The 23700-nt window shown below is 36.0% G+C and overlaps 1 protein-coding gene across 1 annotated transcript in view; it reads left to right on the forward strand.

Moving 5' to 3' along the window:
- Positions 1-23700, forward strand: part of STMN2 (stathmin 2) — a 39462-nt gene that overhangs the window by 3585 nt on the left and 12177 nt on the right. The window contains exons 2-3 of the mRNA XM_090282899.1: positions 17747-17842; positions 22483-22655. Coding sequence (XP_090139025.1) covers positions 17747-17842; positions 22483-22655 — 269 coding nt within the window. The remainder of the gene's footprint in view (positions 1-17746; positions 17843-22482; positions 22656-23700) is intronic.

Genomic DNA, 23700 nt, shown 5'->3' on the forward strand with positions numbered 1-23700 from the left:
TTTGAGAAATTGCTTCTGCCCTTAATCATTAACATTTTTAGCAGGTTTTTATCTGTTGCATTAAAAACACTTTTACTTACTTTGAGGGAGGTTTTCCATTATTAATAGGTAAATTCCATTATTAGTGGAATAAGCATTTGATCAGTTGGCCCAATATGTTTTCAGCCTTCGTGATGGAAATGCTGCAAATTCAAGAAATGCTCTCTCAGAGTGTCAGGAAGCCAAGTTACCCATGAAAATACTTTTCCTCCCTATAATTTATTATCAAAATACTTAATTCTGTGAATCATAATTTTTAGTTCAATACGTACAATTAAAAATTAAATGGAAGGTTAATCAATTACATATGTAATTGGGGTATTTCTTATTAATAAATCCAGACCACCTTTAGAAAAAATTCCTGTTTTATCAATGACCATTGTTTTTCATTCCAGCAAAATGGGACTATGTACCCCACTCCAATCCAGTAGCAAGATCCTCACCTAAGGCTGGATGCAGCTGGCCTCCCAGCAGGTGGCTGCCTGCTCTGGGCGTGGCCACCTCAAGCTGCTGCTAGCTAACTCCAGCTCACTCCAATTTCCTCTTTGGTTTTGGAAAAACAGACATTATTTTGTGCTCACAAGATGTGTGACCTTATGTAAAAATGCAAGAAATTTGTCGGACAAGGGGAAAAATACCAAATTAGCCAGTGACCCAGATGTTTCCAGTAGGAGTGGCTCCCTCTCCTTGTCCTCCCAATTGAAAATCCTGGAGTCTGCATTAACTCTTCTTCCCACTAGAGGGCAATCAAGTTCTCTAATGAACTAGGTTAATTAAAATCCAAATATTAGTTTTTCATGAAATCCTTTTTAAAAAAATCAGTTTAATCAGTTGCTTATTCAATAAGTTAATGCTATGCTTTACCTTAGTGGATAAAAAGGGTGTGAACCTGGTTAATTACTTATTCTCTTACAATTTTACTTTCTAGTTTTGTTACATTGTTACTATAATATCATTTATGTTAACTGGGGTGGGGATTGTGGATAAACAATAGAAATGGTCCATCGTAATAACAAAATTACTTAGGAACAGAATATATTCATGTTTAAATAAACATTGTTTTGTTTAATTTATTCATTTATTTAAAGTATGCTCCATGTTGGGTACACACCTGAATGTTGGCCACCTTCAGGAAACTGTGGGCTCGTAGGTAAAATAGATGCAATGTAATAATTAGGAGAGGTACCAAAAACAAACATAAGTAATTTATAGAATCATCAAAGGTGGATTTTTTTTTCATGTTTGCATTGGTAGGGAATTTTTTTCTCTTATATTTTATGTAAGTATAATCCATCTGTAAAGTATTTAATAGTTTCATAAAACTGTGTTCCTCAAACTTTAATGTGCAAATGAATCACCTGTGATTTTCATCAAAATGTGAACTCTGATAAGAGGTGTGGTTGAGGCCAGACATTCTGTCTTCCTAACAATCTCCCAGAGGATGCTAATTCTCACCACCAAACACATCAGTTTTAAAAATATAAAATTTGTGATGTACATATCCCTTTCATATCAGCTCTAGTGTTATGCCTTAACACTTTCAAATTCATGGCAAATTTTACAAAATATTTTACTTCCAAACTCATTATTCCTCTGGAGTTACATGTTTTGTGCCATCATTCTCTCTTAACTAGATTAAAAAAAAAAAAATTCTATTGCAGGATATAGGATTCAGCAAAAGACCTCCAAGAGAAATGTCAAAAATGAGAATTTGGCTGTGTGTGTTAGTGTGTGTGTGTGTGTGTGTGTGTGTGTGTGTGTGTGTAAGAAAAAATGAATGTGTCTTGTGTCACAGTTGAGAAGAACTTATAAATCAATATCCAATTTCATCACTAGCTTACTGTTATTTACAAAACAACGAGTCCAACTCAGAAGTTTTTAGTGGTAGTATAGTATGCAAAAGCCTGTAACCCTATTTGTCATACAGCTAATTCACTGTAAATGCCCCACCCACTGAAGCAATTAAAACAAGATGAACTACACTAACACTACCTTCCAATATGTCCCATACTTACTACTAAACAAATTTTTCTAACAGAATTTCTTTCTGGCCACCAGAGGAGGAAATTAGTAATAGAGTATGGCTATAGATCTAAAAACAGAGTATCTGCATGTTTTCTGCTTACTTAAAGGATCTTCCCTTTTTTTATTCTTCCTGAGAAAGTCAACCCAAATGGGTAAAATGGGTCTTTGAAGCCTATCAGCAAAAACATCACATGTCAGTCCTCCTGTGCAGAAGATGGCTGGCCATGCAAAGATTACCATATTTCTGGAAATGCTGTCCTGCAAAAACAATACTACACATGAAATATCTCACATTAGAAATTCAGTGTTGCCCAAATAGGGTACTAAAAACATGGTCCCAAACAAAACTGGACACAGTGTTGGGAGGATAACTGTAATTCAACATGAAGTTGGATTAAGTGCCATTATCGATTCCTTTGCTGTTAACTTTTCATTTCAGAGTCTCTCAAAAACTAGGAAACTTTCAATTTTGCAACTCCTGGTACATTTAAAACATACATTATAATGCTCTCTTACCATGCTTTCTTTCTTTCTTTTTTTGACATTTAATCCTAGCAGTCTGTGGTGGCTGTATGTATACCTCATTTGTAGATAACAAAAATCCAATCTTAAGGACTTTCAGTCAAAAAATGTCTTGCCTGGTCCTTTAACCAACAATTTTACTGTGACTTTGCTTTCTTTTAAGAATCATTTTTCTGGCACAAAGATTTCAAAAAGTCTATAAGAAGTGGCTTTTTTACTGATTTAACTCTTAAATAACTTGCTAGGTACTAAGCACTTTACACATATTAGCTAAGTTAACTATCCAATAATCATAAAAAGTAGATAGTGAGGAAACAGAGGTACAGAGAATTAAAGTAAATTGCTCAAGGTCACACAGTTTGTCAGATCCAGAATTTGGACTCAGGCCATCTGGCTCCAAAATCTGCACCTCTAAGCAGTACCAGATACTCTTATATCTGCTCCTTGTTGAGGTGTTCCCATAGTGGAAGTCAAACCTGTGATGTCGCCATTAAGCTGAATAGACCTGAGATGGTCTTACCCTTTCTGAGCACAGACTCATCTTGAAGAGAAAATATCTTTAAACTGATGACTAGGGTTAATAGCTTACCAGTGACTTATGAAATAATTGCCCTTATTTGGGCTTTTGGGGAAAAGAGAGCTAGGAGAGGTTGGGGGCTGTAATGTATGGAGCATATAGAGCTCATTGCTCTCTTAAGACTGAGTGGTAGGCAGCAGGGATTTCCTCTGTGGACACACTATGATGATTAGTTTCAGGGGAAAAAGTCTCGACTTAATCTAACCAATATCATTATGGTTAACACATTTCAAAATGGATCTTTAACTCCTTCCATAGACTCTAGATATTCTATTCTAATACTCTGTATTATAAAATAAATCTAAAACTAAAAGAAATACACAGCCCTGGCATCCACATTTAATATAATCATTGGATATTACTTCAAGACTCTCCCCATCTTATTGCCTCCAAAGCAGGCAGGCAGGAAAGATCTGTGGAAACCCTGTGACATCCTTGTGAAACAATTTTAATTATTTTTTAATAAATGAATCACAGCCTGTCATTTGTCAAGGAGATACTTGCAGTAGAGAAATCTGTGTTTATATAACCTATCTTTATTAGTTGTAATTAAAGATAACATTTTGTGTACATTCGTTATCATAAAACATTTTTATGTCAATGTAAAGGTTAATTAATGCATCTCAGCAATCATTCTGCTAGTCATCTGGTTATATATCTTATCCAAGAACAGTGCTTAAAAGAAGAAGCCACATGTGCCCTGGCTGGTGTAGCTCAGTAGTCAGCTGGAGTGACTGTCACCTCCCTTGGGACCTTGCTTCATAACATAATTGTCTTTAATACTGCCTACCGCTTTTAAAAAAAATACACACTGGAGGATATGTTTATTGATTTTAGAGCTACAGGGAGGGAGAGAGAGAAACACCAATCAGTTGCCTCCCGTATTCCCCCCGACCGAGGATCGAACTTGCAACCTTTTGGTGTACAGGATAATGCACCAACCAATTCAGCCACCCAGCCAGTGTCTGCCTAGTTCTTTTTATTCCCAACACTGATATCTATTGTTGTTATTTAAGTCATAGCTTTATCTGAGAATTGCCAGTTAGAATCCTTCTCATTATAATTGTTCCATGGCTGCCCCTTGCCCACATCACTTTGACATTCTCTTCCCTCTGCTGGACCCCTGAGCACTTGCGCAAACCCATCTTAGACAAAGCAACCCAGGACCAGATGGTCAAGTGTGCTAAAAATTTGGTTAAAGCTGCCTCCAGGAGTTAAAAACAAAAAAGCTCTGTGTAAAAAGAAAAAGCAACTTGTCACAGAGCTCAAAAGAATGCAAAATCTTATGAAAAATAAAGGTAATACCATTAAGAAAGAGCTACGCTGCTTCACTAGTCACTCTCTGATAATGCTTGAGTAAATTATCATTTCTAGACCACAACTATCTCAATTATGAAAGGGGGGAAATAATACCTCAGAAATCACACAGTTGGTAAGAGAAGATTAAGTAAGTACAGTAATTGAATATTAACTACTTTATAAAAAAATATTAATCCCCTTTCCAGACAACTTAGATAAAATCATAAAAACACTAAATAAAAATATTAATTTAAAGTAAAAATCTAAAATTTTTGAGATATCATTGACATATAACATTATATTAGTTTCAGGCATATAGCATAATGATTCGATATTTATATGTGTTTGATAAATCTTATAATTTGTGAATTTCAAAATGTAATAACAAAGCTACTGGAAATTACTTAGGATTTAGGAAATGATCACTATTCAATAATTCCTTGTGGTAGAGGGAGAAATGATATTATATGTATGACACAGTTGCTAATATAGTGTATCTCCAAGACAAAGTCTTTTTGGGTCATGCCAGAATTAAAACTGTCTTTCTCCTGCACTTATTTCAAATCTTACATTTCTCTGTCATATTTCATATCTCATCCCGCTTCAAATATATACAGAAATAAAACTGACAGTTTCAATAAAACAGTTTCAATAAATTGATCCCTCTTACCTACCCAGTAAGGCTCATCAACACAAAATGTCACATTCAGTAGAAATAGAAACTGATTCTGGAAGAATTAAAATGTAGATCTCTACAATGAGGTTTCATGAAGAGCAGGAAAGGGGAAATTATATCACATATACTATACATGCATGCAAGTACACAGTCTCTCATTATTAAAATCTTATTAAACCATCAATTTTACTCAAATCCCACACCACCTGGTTGTTACACAATCTCTTGTTCCTACCTCTTCCCTCTCCTTCCTGCCTGGCTCTCTCCTGCTTCCTGCTTCCGTTTTCAACACCCTTCCTTCAGCTAGATCTTTTCTTTCACAGGTAAAGGTAACTCCAGGTATTTTACCTAGATTTGCTCAGCCTTTCTCCCCTCCACCCATTAATAGATGGTCACAACGAAGACACTAAAACCAAACACTACAAACAGAATGTTCCAGGACTTCTGGCCAAGATGGAAGCCTAGACAGACACATTGGGTCTCCTTTCACAACTAAGAAGGAATACAACTACCTCAAAACTAGAGATAACCAGAAGTTCCAGAAGATCAAGCTGCATGGAAGTCCAACAAACAAAGATATAAAGAAGAAATACTCATTAAGACAGATAGGAGGGATGAAGCCTGGGCAGAGAGGATGTAGTGTGGTGGCAGGGTGGCAGCAGCAGGCCAGTGGAAAGTAGGGAGGGACACCTGGGAAACGTTCCCAGCTCCTGACCAGACCAAGGTCCCAGCACAATGGAAAATCAAGCCTCATTGCTTTTGACTGTGCAAACCAGTGGGGTTGGGGCAGAGGAAAAAACTGCTGGTGTCTCAGAAGAATCTGCTTGTTTAAAGGGCCCCCATGGTCCTAGAACGTCTGCAGACCCACCGACTCTGGAAAGAACAACCAGGGTAAGAGCTAGAGGGGCTCCAGTCCCATACGAAAGTGGGAGAAGTGCCTGGAAAAGGGGCAAGTGCTGAGCAAGTGGCATTGGTCCCACTATGACCCCTCCTGCATGTACAGCACCACAATATGGTGAAATGGGTCTCCCTGTACTGATAAATGCCTAAGGCTCCGCCCCTTGCAACATAACAGGAGCAACGGCTCTACCTAAGACACAGAGGAAAACAAACACAGGAGCCTGTCAAGATGAGGATACAGAGAAATATGGCCCAAAAGGGAGAACAGATCAAGGTTCCAGTGGGAGAACTAAGGAACGAGGAGATAGCCAGCCTAACAGATGAGGAGACAACCAACCTAACAGATGCAGAATTCAAAACATTGGTGATAAAGATGCTCACAGGCTTGGCAGTATGCTTGAGTATGGCAGACTCATAACGGAAGAAGTGAAGGCTATGCTAAGTGAAATGAAGAAAAATCCACACAAAACCAATGGTGAAGGGAAAGAAATCAGGGTTCAAATCAATGATTTGGGATATAAGGAAGGAAAAAACAGTCAACTAGTACAGAATGAGGAAGCAAGAATTGAAAAGAAATGAGAGGCTTAAGAACCTCTGGGACAACTTTAAACATGTCAACATCTGAATCATAGGGGTGCCAGAAGGATAAGAGGAAAAGCAAGAAATTGAAAACTTATGTAAAAAAATAATGAAGAAAACCTTCCCAAATTTGGTGAAGGAAATAGACATACAAGTCCAGGAAGCACAGAGAGTCCCAAACAAGCTAAAGCCATGGAGGACCACACCAAGACACATCATAATTAAAATGCCAAAGGTGAAAGATAGAGAAAATCTTAAAAGCAGCAAGAGAAAAGCAGAGAGTTCCCGACAAAGGAGTTCCTATAAGAATAGCAGCTGATTTCTCAAAAGAAACTTTGCAGGCAAGAAGGGACTGGCAAGCAGTATTCAATATGATGAAAAGCAAGGACCTACAACCAAGATTATCCAGCAAAGCTATTATTTAGAATGGAAGGGCAGATAAAGTGCTCCCCAGGCAAGGTAAAGCTAAAAGAGTTTGTTATCACTAAGCCATTATTGTATGAAATGTTAAAGGTACTTATTTAAGAAAAAGAAGATCAAAACTATGAACACTAAAATGACAACAAACTCACAACTATCAACAACTGAATCTAAAAAATAAAAACAAAATCCAACTAAGCAAACCAGAATAGGAACAGAATCATAGGTATGGGAATCCTTTGGAGGGTTATCAGCTGGGAGGGTGAAGGGGGAGAAACCAGGAAATGGTGCAAGGACTAAGAAGCATAATTGTTTGGTACAAAATAGGGGGAAGTTAAGACTAATATAGGAAAAGGTGAAGCCAAAGAACTTATATGCACGACCCATGGACATGAACTAAGGGGAGTGGGATTGCTAGGGAAGAAAGGTACTGGGCAGAGGGGAGCAAAGGGGAAAACATTGGGAGTACTGTAATACCATAATCAATAAAATATACTTAAAAAACAACGTTTCTTAGAAGAGTATAGTGGGGAAAAGGATATGAATTCTTAGGATTTAGAATTAATCTTCCAGTCTTTCATGAAATTAACACCTTTACAATCAATAGTGTGTCTAGTACCAATAAAAAAATATAAAATGTTAGCAGAATCTAATTATTAGAATAAGAAGAATAGCCTGAGAAATCAAATTAGCATTCATTCCTTTGGCATCTGACATTAGAGAGGCTTCAGAGAAGATAATTGGCTACCCATATAAAAGAGTATTTTAACTATTTTGTTTTGCCTCCAAATTTTTAGTTCATGTACATGTGTGGTACAAAAACTAGGAATATATGTTATAAATGAAGACATGTTACTAGAAATATGTGTTTACATTTACAAAAACTCAGAAATATATGTAAAAAATTGTGTATTTATTCTTACATGTTTAAACTTCAATCACTTTCAAAGTACTGTCCATTGGATACAATACACCTATCAAGACATTTTTCACATCACTCAAAGCAGTTGAACTCATTGATTTTGATGCCTTTTAGTGCTTCTGCCAATTTTTGTTTCACCTCTTCCACCTTGGCAAAATGTTTCTCTGAGGAATTTTTCCATCTAGGAAAAAGAAAAGTCACTCAGGGTAAGATCAGGTGAGTAGGGAGGGTCATGCCATTTTTTGATAAAAAACTGCTGAACACTCAGCACAGTGTGGACAGGTGCACTTGTAAATCACCCATCATAAAATGAGCAAATGTATTGAAAGAGTCTTCAAAAAAATTCACTGAAGCCGAATGCAGCCTCTCACAACAACGTCAGGTGTACACTGATACAGATGGGTTCCTAGAACACTCACCTAGCTGGGGAAGCCTGCACTACAATAGGCCCACCCTTCAGAAGATTATTTCAGTTTTGGGGAGTTTCCTGTCATATAGTGGAGTCCTTTATCAAAAGTAGATACTGTTGATGATGATAGCAACCTACATATAAAAACACTCTTTGTCTTTTCACATTTTAAGCCATAAAATACAGATAAGATATATATCCACTTTCTCAGAAATGTGAAGTAATGATAAAGAAGGAGCTTAATCATAAGACATTAATACAATTTAAATCCTCACAAGGTCATAATATATTACACCAGGTAAGAGAGTTCAGCTTTAAAAAATATGTAGACATTTTCTCACCTAAAAGAAAAATCTAACAAGGTTCTTAAATGCCTTGCTAACACAAAAAGGAAAAGAGAAAAACATGTCTTCTATCAACCAAAAACTTGGTTTAAAAAATGTTTATAGTAGAAAAAATAAAAGGATGAAATCCGGTCTTTAGGATAAACATTTTTTTCTTAGTTCAGGACTAACATTGAATAAATATTGACTTAAACAGCTTAGAAAGAACTGAATTCCTTTTGTTGAATTTTTTCTTTAAATGCAGTTGTAAAAAAAACAACAACAGTTGTGGTCTATTTTGGTTATGCATTGTGGCAAAGCTATATTACAACCTACTAAAGAGGACAGATACAGGGAAATGTAATGTGGGAGAGAACACTGCTTGCATGGCTGGAAAGAATAAATTGATTACCTAAACTAGCTGAAAGGGAATATGTCATTTTTGAAAACAAATAGCCAAAACTTATTAATAACCCAAACATATATATCGATGAACTTAAAGTAACTCTTTGAAAAATAGTACTTAACAATCCAAGTCAACCAGGTTTCATAAAACTAGAAAAACAAAATGCAATAACCAAAACAAACTAAAAATCTTTTATGATATATTTCCTCAAAGTATGAAGAAACTCTACTGGTCTTTCAGGTGTTTTTATTTGTACAGTATCTTATGAATTGCATATATTGTGAAATCTACCTGCAGGAGAACATACAGTTACTCTTTTAAATCTTTCTGAGTTTGTTGTGCTATGTTATTAACCATTTCAACGAACTAAAAACCCAGTTTTCAATTTCTTTATCTGCTCCATAGCCATTTCCTTCATTATAGAAAAAAGCAAAATGATATTTTGACATAGAAAAATAATAACAAAACTACATTTATCATAGCATGATCTTGCAAAACTTTGGTGCCATTGAAAATTATAATTTCTTAAAAGAGCTTTTATTTCTAAATATTCAGAAGAAATAAAAAGCATGTGAAAGAAAAAAATGTAGAAAACTAACACCGGACTACTAAGTCATCTTTTATATTTGAATCCCATTTGTGGCAGTGATGACAGAAAACTTCCCATGGAAGTCAGAGGCTTCAGATATGACTCACTTGCTTTGTACATTGCTTTTCATTCCTTGCAGAAAATTATACTAATTAAAAGATTCTAGTATATGATCTAATGAATTGTATTTCAGAAAAGAGCATTTACATAGCAAAGCTTGAGGAAGCCACATTTGATTTCCAAAACAAAAAAGTAATTTTCATGGCATGTCTAGATTAACCTGAAAGATCACTTTCATGCTATTTAACAGCCTGCAAATGGATGCTGAGGAGAATGACACATGGGAGCTAATACATTAAGATGTTTGACACTCTTCTCAATGACTTCATTACCCTCACCTACTCCTAGAGATACTTAAATAATATCACTGCAATCATTTTTTAATATCAAGTAGTTCTAAACCTTGTCAATGTTTATGTCTTATTTTTTAAATATATATTTGTTCATTCTATTCTCCTTGACCCAAAGTGACTGTAGGGCATGTTACTTAAGTATGACTCACAAAGTCCTGAGACTGGTTTTCATTCAGGTGAAAAATATTACCTGACTGTTGTTCAGTTTTTTGTCCACTACAAAGTTACATAAGCATTTATTGCAGTTTCTGAATGGAGAACTAAAATAGATCTCTAATGAATGTGATTTGAAATTTTGATTTTTAGGTTATTATTGAGTAGTTGTTACATACTGTGCATTTTACAAAGTTTTATTAAATAAGGTTAGAATTCTTCTTAGGTTTTTGGAAACAAGTAAACTTTTCATGAGGCTTTTGTGACCTTTGTCTGAAATAGTTACCATCCAGGAATTATTTACAAATTCTTTATTTCCTAAGGAAGCATTTAGGGAGACTTCTATAAGTCTCAGATAACAGACTAACCCAGATAAGGATTCTATTCCATGGAATGGAAACTTAATAAGTATTAGTTGACACAAACACTAAATTAAAATATTTCTTTTATTCACAGATGATGCTAGTAACTATTGTAAATCAAATGAATTTTAAAAGGCACACTCAAAGCTACAGCAACACTATGGAACTCTTGGAATGCATAGAAATTTTACATCATCAATACTGGCTGGTTTGGCTCAGTGGATTGAGTGCCATCCTGTGAACAGAAGGGTCTCCTTTCTCTAAAAATAAATAAATAAATAAAATATTTAAAAAAACTTTATATCATCAAGGAAATAGAGAGGTTTATGTGCAAATTGTTCAAGAAATATGCTCTGAACTTTTAGCAAGTTTTCAGATTGGCAGAAAAATGAAATGAGGGTAGAACTAATAAGGTTTGCCACTCAAATTTTTGCAAAGGTTTTTTTTAAAGTATATTTTATTAATTATATTATTGCAGTTGTTCCAATTTTTTCCCCTTTTGCAGAGTTTCTGCTTAAATTGACTGTGTTTCTTCTCAATGCTGCATACAAATTAGCATATTCCATTACCTGAAGACAGGCAACTCTACTTCATGACATACAAGATTCCTTTGAATTCACTGTAATGTATCCTCAGTGTCTAAATCACTGGTCAATTCAAGGGAAAAGTGAACAGGCTCATAACTGAGATAAAGTCATCTTAATCTTACGTTACAGTTTTTTCATTTTGTGCTTGTAGTAAATGTCTCACATTTTCCATTCCTCAAAGCTCCTGCTTTCACTGAGAACAAAATAGGCAATTCACCTATTCATGTAGTTTTGTACCACTTCATTCAACAAAGACATAAGTCACAGTCAGACTTAATTCTAAAGTCCATGAAAAGTAGAAGCTGGAGCTTATTTTCTGGAGGAAGTTCACACATTACAACAAAGTGAACAAGGAAACCAACATCCTTATCTTTAATGACCAAAACATTTCAGACCCTAGAAATTGACCGCACAAATGCAATGATTAAGCTGCAAAGAAAGGAGGGAATTTTGCTGAATTAAAAGTAAATACAAAGTATTATTCTACTCTTTAGCCAAAAATTTTAAAAGTAATGACAAGAGATTTAAATCACTTGGGGGTCACATTCAGCCATTTTGGAGACACATTCCAGAGAATGTCATGGCCCCTCAAATGGCAGTTACATCCCGCTGAAGAGACAGCAGGGAAGGGAAGGTGAGAGCCATTCTGCGTGAGAATTCCACTCATGCAGGTAGACAGAAGTTTTTTTCACACTGGCTTTGTCTTATTTAAGACCCAACTAATTTAGTTATCATCTTAGACTTGTTAACACTGCCTGTTAACCTTAAAAATACTATTCCTCAGTATCCAGAAACAGGCTTGGTGATCAAATCCTGAAATCTAGACAGAATAAAGTGCTCTGGGTCTCCTGTAAACCACCATGTAGTTTGGTCTCCATGGAGGACAATAACAATTACTTTAATCAAAATGGACAACACCCTGCACAATATAGTGGCATGCTCATTAAACTGAGCAGGAGCTGAACTGGCATCACAAGTAAGGTGAGGTCCCAGGTTGGTACAATTACTGTCCTTATTACAATTTTCATCACAAGAACCGATTCATGCCATCCAATTTTTTTTCCTTGTCACAACTGTTTTGCCAAGATCAATCTAATTGAAATTTAAGAGCCTCAAATATTTTTGTAAAACCCACTAATAGGTTGTACAGCTTTGACCTTCTTAAAGGTTGCTTTAATTGATTCTATATCTATCCTTGCAGAAAAAGTATGCTGCTTCAGCTGATCAAACATTAATCTTCCAAAACCTCCTTGGTCACTATAGCTTAGGGAACCATAATTCCTATGGAGAGATGTGAGGAGAATGAATGCATACTGGATCCATATTTTTACTAAATCAGTTAGCATGACATCATCATAGGAGAAATATCTAGACCATTACCTCGTATCAGTGATCTGCTGGGATGTTAAAATTAATTTTTTTAATCTGAGATTTATTTTTCATTTAAATGTTGAACCCTCAATTATATATTCATCAACCAAAGTTTTTTAAGGCCAAAATTCAAGCCAATCTAGCATGCAAGTGTTAAAAAAATCATTTTAATCCATTTCATCTTTCAAGAAGAAAATCACAGTATTACTAAAATGAGATTCCAGATTCTACTTTTAGAAAATAATCTGACCCCAGCGTTAGGACCCCAAAACAATCAAACTACCAAACACATCACGCACAAACACACACACACACACAACATGGTCAAAAGTTAAAATGAGCATCAGGAGCTTAAATTTGAAACATATTAAAAAAGGGCACCACAAAAGAGCTAAGAAGTCCCACCTCTGTTAAGACTCAGATAATGAGAGGCAAAGAGTGGAGAGTACAATCAGGAGACAGTGGTAAAGTGTGGGCTCAGTGTTTAATAACTGTAGGTGGACGTTTCAGGTCTTCAGAACCAATTAGCAGAGAACCCTGATTCTCCCACTGTCTGCTGGTCGTTCAATGAAGACTGCCAGTAAGGTCCACAGTTCCGTCCCTAGTGTGCCCGGTCTTAAAGACACTCCTCCTGGAAATGACAGATTTTTTTTCCTTAAGATAATGTTTCCTTTAGTCAATGTTTATAAAAATTGGTAAAATGCAAAGACATTTTTAATGAAATCCCTCAGAAACCAATGTGAATGTGATTGCTGTGAAACCAAGTGCTCTACCCTGTATTCTGCATATTATCTGATTTTATCCTATACTTTCTGCCCAAAGGCTTTCAAAAGAAGAAATTTAGGTTGAATCCAAATTGAGTATTGAAGCCAAGAACCCTACATCCAATCCCCACTAGACCAATATGAAAACAAGAGAAAGGAAAAGAGAAAGAGAATGTGCTAACAGACCTTGGGCACTCTTCAGGAGAGTCATTCAAACACAGGTCCACGGTCACGTCCAGTCGTCTGAGTGACTATATTCTTACCAGTGGGCCATTCAGAGAATATGAGATATTTTCCTCCCAAAGTAGTACATTAATATCATTTCCACATGTTAACATAAAATCTAACACATATTGCCACTTTACACTCAGCATTAGTCAAAACTGAGGAGCCAAATAAAATTTTGCTCAGGATGAATAAACAAAAGGTATTTTACACCACCACTGATTCCAAATCAAACAAAATGGTAAGTATGAGAGCTCATTTTGGGGGTCATTCTCACACAAACCAAATTAAATAGAAAATTGAAAATTTTTATTTATTTCATCTTTTGAAAATAATGGGGTATATTGTTATGAATAATATATATTATTTTCTTGTTGAAACATGACATGTATAAAATTAAGAGGTATTTGAAAGTTGGAACAAAGGGTTTATAGTTTATGATATGTATTTAGGAGAATAGAGGAAATAATTATAAAAGTATGTGTCTATTTCATATTTTACCAAGTAAGCAAAATATCTCTTACTTTACTCCTTTCCAATGTCTAATGTAATAATTAAATCTCTAGAACAATTATGTTGTTCTCCTCCACTACTCTTTGTTCCTCAAAGAAAAAGAGTCACTTCCCAGATTTATACACACATAGGAAAAAGGGAAAAAATAGAAAAATTTCAGGTAATTACCTCCAAAATATATCATTCTTAAAATCCCCAAATAACTGATGCAAAACTGTTTTTCCTAAAATATCTAGAAAATTGCCACTTTCTCTATTTCATTGGCTGTGATATGAGGAATAAGAATATACTTACTCGTATAATAAGAATATATAAACTCAGAGTTCCTGTTTGTAAACACTGAGTTTTCTAACCATCTATACCAAGTAAAATCCACAAGTCCAAAAAGTGTTACTTTCTTTCTATAAACCTCTATATTCATAGCCATGTAGTCAATAACTCACATGTGCAAATTAAACAACAAATGCCAAAGAAAAATGGAAAGAGAAAAAAGTCTTGGCCTCTTTATTTTAAAAATCAGTAATCCTACTATACAAATAAATAAAAATTAATCTTATTATTTTCTTGTTAGAAACAATATGTAGACAGTAAGGGTGTGTGTAACAAATCTGAGCAAATTATTGGATAAAATGAATAGTTATGTTCAAACTGAACTGCTTCTATTGCACACTGGACACGTTCAATTTTCTTAGTCTTTATTTCATCTGTAAATCTGGGCTAACTATAGTACCTCTGTGAAAACATTGAGATGCTTAAATGGGAAAATGCATGCAAGTAGCTTAGCATCATGCCTACTACATTGTTTATGCTCAACAAATAGTTGTTACCATTATTCATAGTTCATTGTAACCATTCAGAAGAGTGGAAAAACTATAGCTGTTCATACATCTTCAGGTTGAATAGATATTGCTATAAAATCATGTGGGCTTAAATTCAAATGAATTCACTGGGGAAATACTCACTTGCAAACATTAATAGTTAATAACAAATGTAACCAACTATGAAAAAGATTATGTGGAATTATCTACCACCTCCCATATCCTTCCAACAAGCATACAATTCTGCTCGGTGTTGGAGTGCTGTGAAAGATTAATATATGCTGATTTTCCAAAGCCAAAAATAATAATAATTGCCAATTCAAAGTATGAAATATCAAGTGAAGTATTATTAGCATGTTTCTAATAGTCTTTGCATTTGCTTGAGGTTTTTTACTTGTTAGTACAAAAATTTATCCAAATCACATATATTTCAGCATCTCAACCCATGTCCTATTTTCTGCAAGAACGACTTACCTACTGAATTCAGTTTTAGCAATACTTTCTCTGGAAAGCTTCACTATCTACAAAGATCTCTCCTTTCTCTCTGCCCTGGGCCCCACAGTCAGATATTATTTCCTATCAATGCTTCTTTCATACAGTCTCTTGCATTTCCCTTTCTTTTTTCCTTTGTACTACCATTTTCTAAAGCCATACCACATTACCCATTAAATTTTATTCAATTGTTTCTTAAATTTGTCTCCAAGTGACAAATCTTCCTATATAAAATGGCCAAATAAATGTAAGAAGAGGCTTTTGTCAGGTAACCCCCACTTTGGAAATGTTCAGTGGCTCCTTATTGCAAAGATGAATGTAATGGCCAAACTTTGACAGTGAAAGGGGGTGTTATTGATGGGCTTAAACCAGAACTGTGCCAGCAAACCAGGACTTACAGCTAATGAGCCCATCATCACCTTTGTGCTCTTCAAACTTTCTCACAAAAATATTTCTAAGAGTTGACTCAAAACTAAACTCTCAAGTTTAAATTTCTTTTAAGTTTACATTTAAAATTCATGATATTTTAACATTCTTTGCTAAAGTATATCCATGCTTGTTTTCATGTAAATATAATGCTTTAAGTCACAACCCTTTTCCATGAGCAAAATTTCCAAACATCTTACCCAAAATTTTGGAGAATTGACTCCCAGGAAGACTTACTGTTATTGTAGCATGGTCTATGACAACTCCATTGTAGTACAGTCTATGACAATGTTGTCTCCTGGAACACAGAGAATGCCATTGACCAAGACTGGGAGCTGAATGATGCTTCCTGGAGTTATCAATCCTTCTGTGAACTCAGAGTCCATAAAAACCTCCCATACAGGCTCTTTAGAACCCCAATTCAATGTCAACAATAAGTATACCTTCTCTTCTTCTTTCCTCAGTGCTATTCTTTATGATCCAGGCCCACTTGTTCTGGTGGCCATGTAAAATACAAGACACCCAGTCAAATTTGAATTTCAGAAAAGCAAAGAATGAATTTTAGTATGTCCCATTTAATATTTGGATTAAACTTAACTAGGTGTCCTATATATTTATTTTCTAAATCTAGCAACTCTGACTGTAAAGCCATTCCTGACCACCTGTTTGCAATCTTGAGATTGATTTACTGCATTTTATCCAGAGGCCCAGTTTTGTTATTAGCCACATATAACTTTGCCCTCTGTGGGCCTGTTTCATTTGCAAAAATGGTAAGGTGAGTAGATAGCTGACTAAGTGCTCTTTTAGGACCATCCCAATCTAACATTCTGTAGCCCTAAAGAATTCTGGTATTAAATCTGTTTCTTGCTGGCCAACAAAAGATGTACCTGTCACCAACACCCAAACTGGTCTTCTGAGAGTTTCCATCTTCCCAAGGTACTCAATCTCCCTTGGGTTACGGTGATGATCAGAAGACTCTGCCAAGAGGCAAAAGTTACCTATAAGATTCAATATATTATAACATCACCATCTGTTTATACTTGCTCACAAGTTAGGTCATAATATACCTATGATTTCTCTCCTGTTTTTCTTAATTTAGTGATCTCTCTAATTAAAGAATCAACAAAAGTGAGGGGGTCTCACCTTCTTATCCCCATCTGCTCATCACTTGTCCTGGTGACAACCAACAGTGGCAAAATGCCTTCCAAGGTCATCTGGGAAGGACACCCTTGAAAAAAAAGGGGGAAATAAAATGGGGAGGGGGAGATAAAGAGGAAGGAGGTTCTCATCTGAGCTCCTGCAGCTACTTGGCAAGTTGAACACCCAAAGTGGGTCTTTGGGGAGCACAAGAGATCCTTATCAGGTTTCTGACCAGATTTTTAGTGTGTGTTGAAAGACAGACATAAGAAAAAGAACTTGGGAATGAAGAGAAAGCAGCAACCCAGGGCCCTGGAGGATGTACCCACTTACTAAGTATCCTGATGAGTTCTCTGCCTATCTCCAAATGAAGATGTGACCATTCAGATTAAACCAGCAAAGGATACCTCATGAATCTCACTTATACACAACAGATATGCACATGAGCTAGAATGGACCTGTCTCTCCACTTATCTTCTGTTTCTGTTTCCTCCAGTTCTTTCCTGTCTCTCCCTCCTGTCCTGCTGGATCTCAACTTCTTTACCTTCCTTTCTCTAACTCCTGTTCTCCCACTTCTTACCTAATCTGCTATAATGTAATATAGCATTCTGTAATGAGGAATATTCACTTTGGCATTCTGTTTTAATCTTTCACCATTTATATTTTGTGAAAGAGAGCAAATTTGGGTCGGTCCCTGGTTATCTACATTCTGGAGAAGGCTATTACTATTTAAATTAAATGAATCATTAAGAGAAAACTGAGAAAATGAAAGATACTAATCATGAGTTTTTTGTTTCAGCTTACAAGGAAAAGATGAAGGAGCTGTCCATGCTCTCACTGATTTGCTCCTGCTTTTACCCAGAACCTCGCAACATCAACATCTACACTTACGATGGTGAGTTTCACAATGAAAATGCCCCTGGAAGCTAGGTCATTTGGAAACGCTTGGATCCATTCATTTCTCTCTCACAACTACTGATAGAATTGAATTGGTATTTGGTGGATCTGACTATTGACTTGCTGTGTGTAGCTATTAGGCCTTATTGATTGTCTGCTGCTCAAAACAGTTTGAGTTTGGTGCTAATAACAGCACATTAAGGTCTCTTTAAAAACATGGCTGAATTATTATTGCAGCCACATTTAGCATATCAATATTCACAATATGTCCTAGGTTTTTCTTTTCAAATAATATAATATGCTAAGTTCCAAATTGAGCAGATCATAAATTCCAAGAAAAATTTTTATACTTAGAAAACTCAGGGGAGAAAATCAATTGCCATCAGTTTTTGCTTTCGTATAATCTTTATAATGTTCCCATATACAGTGTATGCATATCCACAACCTAATAAGTTCCAATTATAAAACTGACTTATGACTGAGGCCCTAGATAAAGAGGATTTATAAAGAAACCCTCCAGAATTGAACTATTTTGCAGTATAATCCATTCAGACTGATTTATCCTGATTTATTCTGCTCCCTCCTGGCTCTGCCACTAGCCACATGACCTCTGGCAAGTCACATAGGTTCTCTGAGCCTTATGTAACTGTAGTACTGTCCTCCTAGGGGTGATGTGAGGTTAAATAGCTTAATGCAAGTCAAACATTTAAAACAGAGCCTGATCCCTTGTAAGTACCCAAAAATTATTATCAACAATACCATCCTCATACAACTCAGTCAATATAATCAAAATGTTTGATACAGTTACATGTGTCGTAGATAAAGCTGAAGCATATTTTGCCGTGCAGCTCACAATTATTTTTCTTTTCCACATGGCTAAAGAAATGCATTAAAGTTCAGATTAAGGGATCTGTGGCCGCTAACCCCTCTGTGCCTTTAAAGCCTATTCCAGGACTCAATAGCATTTTCTTGCCAAAATGATTCTATCATGACACAAGCATCATAAGTGCTAATTCACTGTTTCATAAGGAAATGTTCTTTGTGTGAAATGGTTTCAGTTTCCAACCAAATTCTCATTAGAATGCAGACCCAATGCTGACTTTATATAGTCAACAAATAAGTGAAATGGATCCTTAATCTGCTAGATGCAACTGTAACTAGTAATCCAGCTGTTTCTTCTGCAATTCTAATATGTCACTCTCTGCTGTCACTGAGGCACCAAGGTGGACACAACACAGGTAGCTCCTTCTAGGAACTCAGGGCCTAGAAGAGCATCACACTATAGAAGTCAGTAAGGAGATGGAGTGTGGTCACATGCTGAGACAGAGGATGTACAAGGTGTACTGGTTGGACAGAGAAGACAGCGATGGTTTCTGCTAGCTTAGGGACTGAAGGGGGAAAGAAGTCAGAAGTTACACATAAGATTGGTCTTAGAAGTTGAACAGACAATTCAGTATTGTTCATGCTCTGCTTCCTAAAAGAACTGGTAGAGAATTTTAAATTTCCAAAGTCTTTAACTTTGCCTTTTATTTAGATTTGGATAATAACTTGAAGTGTTCATTGCAGACAAATATTACCTAATAATGATTATTATTATATAACAATAATTATGGTAACAATAATGTAACATTATATTATTATTATTATCATTATTTACATACTAAGTGTTATGGTCTGGGCATTTTTACCGATACTTTTTTTTTTTAGAACATCTTGGTAATTTAATTTTTTTGAGGATAAAAAAAGTTGACATTTTAATAAGTAATATCAACATAGGTTACAAAAAATGATTTAATATAAAAGAAATAAAAGAAATCCATATTGAAAAGAAATAGAAAAAAAGAGGTCTAAAAATATTTTTTAATTTATTTTTTAAACAGCTTTATTGAGCTATAATTGATATACAAAACACAGCACATCTTTAATGTGTATAATTTGATGAATTTGGAGAAGTATCATTTACTTTTTAATCTTCACAGCAATCTTCTAAGAAAGGTGCTCTTTTTATCTCTATCTATTAGATGAGGCAGTGAAAGCTTAAAGAAGTTAACTATTTCCTGTGTCACACAGCTAGTAAGGGGTGCTTACTGTTTGGGTGCAAATACAGGCAGTTCTGATCCCTGGTTCTGTAACCTAAGCTATTTAGAATCCTATCACCCTATCAAACAAACCATTTTTCTTTCCCTGTGTTCTCTTGAAATTCTTTTTCATTGGGTCCTATAATTTATTTTAGGGTTTAATGAATTTTATTAAAGATATAAGTATAAACTTGGACGCCTTCAGGAAAATTGAAAACATGTTTACATTTGTGAAAAAAAAACCCACATCACATCTAATACATTTATTGAACTGGTTTTGTTAACATCTGTTGGCCTTTGAGGTTCTAAGGTCACTTCCTGTGCATCTGGGTTTCACTTGACTACAACTTCAAAGTGCACTAACCAAGCAAAAGAACTTTAATGGAAGCATAATATTTGCATTAAAAAGAAGAATACTTCTACTCTGCTCTGCTCTAGTCAGAACTTACCTAGACACCTGGCCAGCTTGACTGCCACAACTTTAAAGGGACATTAATAACTAAAGAGCACTTCAGGATTAGGAAGCAGTGCAGGGATAAAGATCTAGAAACTGTTATTCTAAGGCACTGAGGATGTTTTAACCCACAGGGACAGAACTTGGAGTATAAAATCATAGCTGTTTTCAAATACCTATAACAGCGGTTCTCAACCTGTGGGTCGCAACCCCTTTGGGGGTTGAACGACCCTTTCACAGAGGTCACCTAAGACCATCAGAAAACACATATATAATTATATATTGTTTTTGTGATTAATCATTATGTTTTAGTTATGGTTGGGGGTCACCACAACATGAGGAACTGTATTAAAGGGTCACAGCATTAGGAAGGTTGAGAACCACTGACCTATAAGATGCTGATACAGAGCAGAAGGTGGCCTAACTTTATGTAAGTTCAGAAAGCAGAACAAGCTTGGAACAAGGGCCAGTCTGGTGTTCAAAATAAGCTATACTCAGGTAAAAATGAGAGTTCTTCAATGAGCTTTTAAGAAATCATTATCTTTCCTGAACTGTAAGTTGTATAATCATAAATGCCCCAACAGATGCTAGTTATCACTCTATTTTATATTATAAATTATATTATTTTATATTATAGATCATATTATACAGAATTAAAACTGGAGGGTCTGCTAATCTGCTTCTCTTTCACACCTAAGCTGTTTGTGAAAAACACAGCTAATCATTCTTCAGTTCTTAAACATTTCTTAAACACACAGTGTATAACTTAGATAAGCAGATGTCACCCCTTCCTCTTCCAACACAGTGACTCTTTCCAGGATCCTGTCTATAGCTAAGACATCCTGAAGGAAGAAGTTCTTAAGAAGCAACGAAGTAGGAGCAATGATAGTACAGTTGGATCTTGTCTTATTATCCCTATTAAGCTGTAAGCACCTTGAAGACAGGAACCCTATCACAGTGTCCTCCTCAGAGTGGACCCTACACATGCTTGACAATGAGTGGTCAACAAACACACCGAAGGGATACACCAGGAACTGGCAGGGTGCTTTGCACAGGAACACTGCAGGGCCCAGCATTTCTATCCTCTCATGGAGCTATGTTCATTCTAATAGCTCCTGCAATTTCCAACCACAGGATTATATATGGGAGCTGGAGAACTTTATTTCCCACATCATTTAGCCTGAAAATGCCTCCAACAATGGTAATTTATACACACATAAATATCTAAATCTGTTCTATTTGATTTTCATGTGAAGCTCATATTTATTCAAAAGGAAAATAAAGATTAGATTAAAATCCATTCAGGCTATTTTTTCCTAAGTCGTCGTCGGCAGCCGTCCGTCTCGAGAGACGATGGTGTAGCCTCTTAAGAGTCTGTCTGCACCGCCGAGAATGGTTGTGCAGTCCGACTCGGGAGTGACACGGTATCTGTCTCCTCCCGTGTTGAATCGACATCTTGCGATGAAGCTACAGAGCCTGGGCAGGGTGATATGGAGGGTCTGCTGTTGCCCATGCAGCAGACCCCCCCTCTCTTCGCAGCTGAAGGGTCCAAGGGAAAGACGGAGTCAATACAGCTTGGCTTCAGGTGCGCTGCAGGAGTTGCCGGTGTTGACTACAACGTCAAACCGCCTTAGGGACTCCGGCTCCGGATTTTCTGTCGGGGTTTACTCCCTTAGCCTTTCCCCTGAAGAGGTATGCCGCAAGGCAGCGGAGGTTTTTTGGAGTCAGAGTTTTCCTTCTCTGATGTACCCTGACTGGAAGATCGAACCAGCGACACTTAGCTCGCAGGCCGACGCTCAATCCACTGAGCCAAACCAGCCAGGGCATCTTTTTCCTAAGTATGCCTGCCATTACTCAACTCCCTATGGACATTGTTGAATTCTCCAACACCATAAATATTTATTCTGTTAAAATATATCCATAATCATACCAAAGAAAGAGGCCTTAGAGCTTCAAAACAAGGTAGAGCAAATGATCTTATGCCCCATTTTATTCTTATTTGACAGAATAGCAATGCTATTTTCAATTGCCGGAATTCAAGTTATTAAACTAAGACCATGCTTCATGCTCTGTTATGCTTAACATTCTCAAATATTTATTTCTCAGACATGGAAGTGAAGCAAATCAACAAACGTGCCTCTGGCCAAGCTTTTGAGCTGATTTTAAAGCCGCCATCTCCCATCTCAGAAGCCCCACGAACTTTAGCTTCTCCAAAGAAGAAAGACCTGTCCCTGGAGGAGATCCAGAAAAAACTAGAGGCCGCCGAGGAAAGAAGAAAGGTAACTTTTCCATAAGTTTTTTTTTAAATTTATTTTTAATTGTAGTTGACAACATTATAATAGTTACATGTGTATAACACAGTGAGTAGGTTATATACCTTTCTCTCTCATACACACACACACCACACCACAGCCCAAGTGGAGTTTCCAGAGGACATGACACCTGAATACGTATAGGTCTTCAGTAGACCTAGAATCAGCCTACTTCAAGTAAAGACTGCTGCTTTTAGACTAGCCAATGTCAGAGTTCTCAGACACTAAAAGAGCTTCAATGCTTTGGTGCCCCTCCCCCATCTTGAATCCCTTGTTATAAAAGTGGTTTTCCCTCAGGATAAGCACCAGGAGCTTGCTCCTCAAGACTTTGCCACTTGCTCTTGAAGTTGCTCCTCCCAAGATCAGGACCCTCTCTGGGATCTATGAGTATCTTCCTTTACTTATTTCTAAGCATTGATAACATTTTTTTCTCTTTTTTTTCATTCGTTCCTTTTTGTATTAGAGACCTTTTCTTTTGCCAAATTTTAATTTTCCACAATCATATGACTTAAGAAAAGTCAAGGATATTAAAAATGGAGGGCACTGAGAAATCCCATGGACTTTATACACAGAGACAGAAATTATGCCTGAATATATCATTACCAACTACATGATTATGGGAGTCCATCCCATCAAGATACATTTAATCAACCCAAATGGAATTATTTTAGGTAATTCATACCTACATTGCATTTCCCACTGACTTTATCATCATGTATTTTTAAAATTATTTAGTCACTAAGAATATGCTTCATGTGCAATCTTATGATTTGCATGGAAACTACACATTTATAACAATTTTTAATTTTATAAAAAAACAACCCAGTAAACACTTCTATGGGATAGTTATAAAGAGAATAAAGGTAGTCCTTCTGTGAAAGACTAAATTCTCTAACAGAGGTTGCAGGACAAACCCAAATGTGTGTTCGTGTGTGTGTGCACATATGTATATATGTGTGTGCATATATACACATACAGATATATACATACCAATGTAGTATCAAATAACAAA

This window comes from Furipterus horrens, unplaced genomic scaffold (genome assembly GCF_987537825.1).
Source record: "Furipterus horrens unplaced genomic scaffold, mFurHor1.1.pri manual_scaffold_7, whole genome shotgun sequence".
Lineage (NCBI taxonomy): Eukaryota > Metazoa > Chordata > Mammalia > Chiroptera > Furipteridae > Furipterus > Furipterus horrens.